The sequence below is a fragment of the Charadrius vociferus genome, unplaced genomic scaffold (genome assembly GCF_000708025.1).
Source record: "Charadrius vociferus isolate BGI_N301 unplaced genomic scaffold, ASM70802v2 scaffold337, whole genome shotgun sequence".
Lineage (NCBI taxonomy): Eukaryota > Metazoa > Chordata > Aves > Charadriiformes > Charadriidae > Charadrius > Charadrius vociferus.
Window position 1 is genome coordinate 1 of NW_009649049.1, and position 7,584 is coordinate 7,584.

The 7,584-nt window shown below is 38.4% G+C and overlaps 1 protein-coding gene across 1 annotated transcript; it reads right to left on the reverse strand.

Moving 5' to 3' along the window:
• Positions 1-485: 485 nt before the first annotated feature.
• Positions 486-6,770, reverse strand: LOC104289077 (spectrin beta chain, non-erythrocytic 5-like; the record flags this gene model as incomplete). The annotated part of the gene is made up of 5 exons (XM_009887974.1): positions 6,660-6,770; positions 3,905-4,072; positions 2,565-2,694; positions 1,594-1,732; positions 486-714 (listed from the first exon to the last, which is right to left on the reverse strand). Coding segments are annotated over exons 1-5 (777 nt in total), but the record flags the coding sequence as incomplete, so codon positions are not given.
• Between the last annotated feature and the right edge of the window lie 814 nt (positions 6,771-7,584).

A 7,584-nucleotide genomic window follows, 5' to 3' on the forward strand; every position in this document is an offset into this window, starting at 1 on the left:
TTTTTTTTTTTCAGAAGTTTTTGTGCATTTTGCATATTGTACCTGGCTAAGGAGCTAGAAACAAAGAATGAGGACTTTCACAGGAAATGAAAATCCTAGTAGTCTCATAGAATAAGGGATTATCTTTCCTATTAAATCAGAAAATTGTTGACTAGGTCTGCTTTTGCCAAGCAGTAATCCTCCCAAGATTAATGAGATCTGTATGCCTCAAGCTGCCTTGGAATGACATCAGTTCTCAAACAGGAACTGTGAAGTCAAAAAGAGATTGATTTTCAGTGAGATAAATGCAATTCCCTTTAAAGATCAGGGAATCTACAGACACTTCTCAAGATTCAAGTGACGATAAAAGGTCTTTCAAATGGCTGTGCCATTTGAATCAATTTGAGTGATTTGAAGTCGAGCTTGAACAAAAAACCCCACATTTCCAACATAAATTTAGCTTTGCTTATGCAACTTTTAGCTTCTGAGGAAAGCAACACACTTACTTTGGTAAGTCGTTTTTGTATTGTTTGTCCTTGTTTCATTCTGGAGAAGTAGTGGTAATAGAGTGAAACATAAGTCATGATGGATCTCTCATCTGGGTAGGGTACTGCCACATCCTCAGCATCAAGCAGTTTGCTGATTCCTAGCTCTTTCTCAGCAACATCGAAGGCATTGTTCAGGTTTTTGATGGGCTGGTCCTGCCGCAGTGAGCTATAGTGGATAAGATCAGGCCTGGGCAAAGAGAAGAGCAGGGCGTGGAGTGGAAGATAGATTTATGTTTGTCATAAGTTCTTTCAGATTATGAACCATAAACTGTTTATTAGAGTAAAGAATGTGACATTAACACTGAAATTACTCTGTCTGACCCTGAGCTTCATTCAAGAGCATCGCCCTTGCCTACATAACAGGAAGAAAATTGTCCCTTACGAAACTGAAGTACCACTCCCACCAAATCTCTGCCCTTCATTTGTTTCTCCTCTTCACCAGTGGGTGAAAACCAAAGGGCACTAGAAAGGCAATTCTGAAAAGGGAGGTGGCTCCCAGTTGGGGAAGTCACAGGATCCCTCTATGGTATCCTGCCAGAAGATGTAGCATAACTGTTAATGGGAAAGAAATGTTGAAGGTTCTCCCAAGTGGTTTCTCCCTCCTGCCTTTAGCTGTTTTCTTCACACTTTTTCAAAGGGCCAGAGAAGGGAGAAAGAAAGAGATTGAGAGGTCGCTTACTCTGTTACAATTGAACCAGAAGGTATACACGCTCACAGAGTTCATACAATAAAACCAGTCTTAAATAATAACTTTTGAAAAAGAGCAATGGGAACATGACTGAGGGGCTAAGACCAAATAATGGGCAGCATTGTTCAGATGTGTGATATACCCTTGGAAATTCGATTTTATGCCCAATAAAAGGAACTACCAGGCACGAGCTTTTGGTCTTTCCTTCCTCAGAGAGAGAATATCCATTTAAGAAAGGAGAGTCTTCAATGAGAAAGGGCAAAGAGAGAATTTGACAGTTTTTTGACAAATACTTGTAATTCAGACCCTAGAACAACTTGTGCTAGAGCTAGAAACAGCAATGAGCAACTCCTCCTGAACTGATCCATCAGATCTTACCTGTGAGCATGTATGAGTGCGTTGAAGGCCAGCCCATCACTCCAGCTCTTGGAGAAGTCCTTCACATTCACATTGGAATAGCTGGCAGTTTTATGCTGACACCAGAGTAGCAAGGCTTCATTGGCAAATAGAACATCAGCTCTGCCTCCAAATTCTTCCTGTGAAGAGAACAGGGAAAAGAAAAACCAGTGTGAATGCTATATGGAAGTAGCATCAGTGGGGTTACGCTTATGTTCCCAAAGATCACTTTGTATTACTTCTGTCCTATTCACAAATTCCCTCAAACCCATAACTTGCAGACTGTATCTGCCATGAAGGGAGAATGATTTAACATGAAAGCAGAAGTTTTCTGTTAAAGTAAAAGTGAATCAAATGAACTCAGAAATTATAACATGAAATGCAGGTGTTAAAAAGTTTCGAAATGTTTCTCTTCTGCAAGGTTTGTAGAAATCAAGTGGAAATCAAAGGTCAGTTTATTTGTTTCCTTAGGCTGTGAACTCAGAAACAAAATATAATGTATCCAGGTCTAATGTTAGAAATTATTAACATTGATTTCATAATGCCTTCATAGGATCTTATCTTCCAGGTACTTAGTGTAACTCTTAAATAATTTAAATAAGAAAACTTTTCTTCATAGAAAGAGCAAAGGAGCAGCATGCAGTTCAAATCTAGAGAGAACTGTTGTCAGAGAAATTCTTTCTGGAGTCAAAAGCCAGTAAAAAGTTTGTAGAAGAGAGTGAGGAACATGAATATTCTATCTATCTCCAAGTTACTGTTTTCTGTCTCTTTGAGAAACTATAAAATGGATTCAATTGCTGGCTTTAGAAATGTATAAATTGCTGGCTGAGTAACGGTAATATTATAAGATCTGCATGATCAAAATGGGCAGGAAACATCATCAAAATGGTCCTTGCCTGCCTGAAACTCTACAAAGTCTCTGAAATACTCTGATTAGGCAAAAAGACAAATACACTGTTTTACCTTATCAAGTTTGATAGATGAAATCTGAAATCGAAGTATAATGATCCAAATAAGTCCCAGGATTAAGGTTCTGTCACCATCTACGATATTCTCAGGACCAATCACTTTTATTTGTACCTGCTAAAAAACCAATATCCATTCAGCATGAAAGTACTCATGTCCAGCTCTCTGAAGGATTTATTTGTGTAACAAATTGTTATTGAAGAGGGTGTTCAGGTTGTTTTCTTAAGGAAACACATTTTATGTGATCTCTTCATTTGTCTATACACCTGGGAGCTCCCATGTTCACGCCCTAGCTCTCACACGCACCAAGGATGAGTTTCAGCAAAAGCTTGACAAAGGGATGGTGGTCTCAAAGATTTAAAGTTCCTATAAGGCTATAACTGCTCCTTTCCTCCAAAGGACCATTGGCAGGTCAAACTCCAGCCAGCTAGTCAGCATATAGCTCTTGGACTCACCAAACTGTACAAACATTCCACTAAACAAACCATGGTACCTTCTCCACTATTACTTAAGCAGCAAGCAGGATTGTAGTTTATGCCCAGGAGGCGGTATCTCTTCAAGAAGTCTGAGCATGCTATACTGGCTCCTGCTATCTGCATGATCCCCTTTCTGGAGAGTGGACTCACGTGACAAGCAATGTTTGGCTGGTCCAGCTGGCAGAGCCTGGATGTACACATACCACTGGGCCTTACGCAGTGCGTACCCTTAGCAGGCATGTGTCAGCTGGAGCCCCATGCTGTATTGCATTTGTTTTGTAATTAGCAAAAAATCTAGACATTATATAGTTTCCCACATCTACTGCTATGAAACCCCTCTGCTCCTTTTGAATTCATAGCACAGAGTTTTGTGTGATGGTTTTCCCGAGAGGTCTACAATAAATTGTTTGCTCGGAAAAGAAACGGCATACTAACTTGTAGCTGAAATGAGGATGCACGACTGGGATAAATAAAATCACTGCAATGACTTGCTGAAACTGTTAGAGCTCTAAAAATCTCAATTTTTATACCATGTACCTTCACCTTTGCCTAGTGATGTTTGCTCTCCCCCAGTATCTCAGAAAACATAACATCTAGAAAGATATAGAAATAACGTACATTTTCATTTAGGTGTGACTTGTTTGGGGGGAACATTAGCTGTTTATAAGTCAGGTTACTCAAAGAACATAGAAATTCAAATCTGATGATTTTTTTTTTTCTTTTAGTAAAACCCCTGGCCTGTCTTCAAAGAATATCTTTTTGTGTATAGAGGAGGAAATCATAATGAACATACTACAATAATTAGTAAGATACATAAGCTATTGTGATCTCTAATATCAATATTGACTTACCTTGGATTTTAGAAATGAGATGGCTTTGCTGTTGTTCTCTAGAAAATGCACTCTCATCTTTCCCCGATTTGGTTTGGGCAAAGTTTCTCCAGAGAGCAGCTCCAAGAGTTGCATGAGAGAGATGCCATCTTTCAAGTCTGTGTAAATATCTTGTATCTCAACCTTTACCTGCAAAGACCAGTCAGACAATAGTGACTCTGGCTGAACATTTGGCCCACAGAACCCTCTACTTCTAATACTAAACAAACAACAGAGTCTTGCTGTTCCACTGAGTCTTCTGTACGTCAGTGCACTTGTGAGAAGTGATGAATATTAATTCACAAAAAATGCATTTGCAGGAGGACTGACATTATTTATGAGAGTAAAAAAAAGTAAAGTAAAAAAAAAAAAAAACAACAAAAAACAACCAACAAAACCCCCCACAACTAGCAAATAAAGAAAAAAGCAGGAGATTTTGAAAAATATAAAATAATTTAGCATTTTCAAAATCAACCAATTTGGAAGCGCTGACATTTTTTAGTTCAATTCAAGTGAGTGTTTTCAACTTTTTATTCTAAGCAATGCACTTAATTTAAAAATTGAGCTGATAGGCCCATCCAATGACTCAGTTTTTACTCCATACTCTCAGCAAAGTCTGTTACATCCTGCTTAGACCTGCGCTACCACCCAAAGTCTCCATGTTTTTAGCCAGGGTCTCACACTAAGTGAAAGATTAAGATCTTTTTACAAAGTGTATATTTCTGCCAGTAGTGAGGTCAGCCAGTGCTTAGGTGGTACAACATGACACAGTGTGTACTCTGACCTAACAAGAACTTGCTTTGGGCGTTTCCTTTTGGCCTTATGCCACCAGCCATCAAGAAGTGACATTAAAACCATACCACACACTCGACAATAATTTACTGTGATTTTGAAATCACAGTAAATAATCTTTTTGTCTTCAGAAAAAAAAAATAAAAAATCTGAAGTTAAGTAGTAGCTGTTTTAATTCAGAGAATAGCTACATGAACGGGGGGGAAAAAGGATGAGTAATAGGCATGCATTTTTTCATTCCTGACCAATTATTAATCAGTTTAACAGATCTTTTCTCTAGAGAAAGAAAACACTGAAAGTGTAAAAGCCATTCAAAGATACTTTAGGTCTGTACTGTATGCAGAGCAAGAATTTACAACTTTCTCTGACTGATTATCTCCATGAAAAACTCCCTGTTTAGTTGCCAATTATTTCTTTTTGCGTATTAAATAAACTTAAAACTCTGCCTACGGTACACTACCATGAAAAAAGTTAAAGCTATTACATTCCATGACACTTCTATAAATGAAGAACAGTTCTCTTTAAATTTGTAAAGAGATGGTCTTCATATATCTGCTTTACGCCTCACCCAGCAATAGTTTTAAAAGCTTTGTTGCATCATTCTTTTCATAAAGATGCCAATCACATTGCTTAACAAATTCAATCCAATAGCATCCTTAGTGCTAGACTCGAAGTAGTCAACAGTGCAGCTGAGAATACTGCAGTGTCCTGTAGTATGATCCAATCACGTTAAAGTGTGTGTTGAAAAGCTGAAACTACATTGCTGAGAAGACCTAGATAAGCTGTCAGTCTCTGCACCATTTCTTACCGTATATGGTTTGGAAAGCTCTCGCAGGCTTTTTTCCCCATACTTTTATGATACACAAACAAGTACTGTGCAGGCAGTTAAGACTGACATTTTAATCTTTGAACTTGAAGGTTTTTTTAATATGAGAAAGTATATATGTATTTATCTGTAGCTAGACAGAAATAATTTCCTAGACCATAAAACCCTAAGTATCTGCAGGTGGCAAAATGAGAATGCATTTTGCAGTTCTCTCATGGTAAGAAAAACAAATTTAAAAGTTTGTTGAGCTCTGAGGCTGCCTTTGCACCAATCACTCACTTGAAACATTACCCTGAAAGAACATTACACTGAAAAAAATGCTTCTAGTACTGAAACAACATACAATAATGGTGAGCTAGAATGGAACCAAGAGGCCTGGTCCTGCTTGCTGTCACCAAGGTCCATTTTCATTAATATCAACTACAGACTCTAGAAAAGGGAAATGGTTTTGAATGATGTCATTCCCTACTGTGACACAACTCATTTATGCCAGGAATGAGTTTATCTGCAGTAAGTCTGGAGAATTTTGGAATATGTTGGAGTTATCTTACACACATAAATCAACTGTATGCTAGTTCTGAAGCTTTTTGGAAGTCTGAGACTTACTGAAAACAAACTGGTCTGTACTTGCATAGTAGTATGTCTGAAATTGCTAGACTTGAGGCAACTTTTTCAGAGTCATTGAGCAGCAACTCAAGCTGGACAGATCAGGCAAAGCACAAAGTCTTAAACTTTGGCCAGGCAATTAAAAATTGAGCATTGTTTGGGGAAATACAGATTCTGAAGATACTTTACTTATAGGAAAAAGAAGATCAAATCAAGATCTTCCTTTAAGATGATCACCAAGTGGACATCACAATATGACCGGGTTATAAAAACCTACCAAAGTGAACCCTGATTTCAGGGAAGACTGGTAACATGGGCAATGCAGGCAGATGTAAGGTAAAAGATACAGGCTGGAGCACTCTGGTTAGTCAAAGACTTCCTTGCTTGCATATATGTGTAATGACAACACTCAGGAAAAAGACGTAAAAAAGAACTTAAAAAAAATAATACAGTGGGTGAAATAAATAAAATAAAAACCAGAAGAAAAATCCACAAATTGAAGTAACTACCTACATTATTCCTGAAGAAAACATTGTTCATCCAGTTGGTGAAGGTTTTCTTTTGCATGGACATACGCTGCTCCTGCAGCTTTTTGATATGATCTTTTTCATATTCGGTACCCATGGTCACCTAGAAAGTCAGAAACTGCAGTGAGGTGCTCGGTGCTGAAGAGTTCTGCTTGGACAGCTACAAAAAACAGTAACATGCCCAGTGTATGTAGGAAACCCAACCCCAACGGGTACAAAATTCAATACCACACCCAGTATAATACCTTAATTTCCTTTTGTACTTTGCACTTTAATTTCACTCAACGTTATTTTTAACTTACTTGAGTTTTCCCTTTTAAAACGCTTCTCTAGTTTCAGGCTGAAAACGCGACATGTATCTATGCAACTTTACTTTCTTTCTTTCTGTCTCTCCCCAGCCACTTGATCCCATGAGGAGCACCATGATCTAAAAGCTGTCAGTAATTTCCCTGAGTGTGCTGGAAGCACATGACAGAGAATTGATCTTAGACCCGGTCAGAAAGAGGGATCTGCAGATCACTTCCAATGCTGTGCTTGAAAGCGTGTTATGTTCTCTGAGGATTGGTTGAGATGCTGCTGTTGCCTTTCAGACCACAGTATTTCCAACAGAAGTTAAATAGCTGCTTAGAAAGAAAATGGAACCAACTCGGTTCTTTCCTCTCATGAGTTCAGTTTTTGTGTATCTGTCACTGTAAGGATGGTGATCCAGGTCCATAATGACAAGGACAAGACCTAGGATGGGAGTTGGGAAGTGTTATTTCTCTTCCCCAGGCTGTCAGACTTCTTTGCCTCATCCATACCAGTGAAAAATCAGGCTTTTAATTCATTCTAGCATCCGAGCCGAACATTCAGAAAGATTAGAAAGGAAGAGTTTTCTCTTTAGAGTGTGACACAATAAACTGGATTTCAGC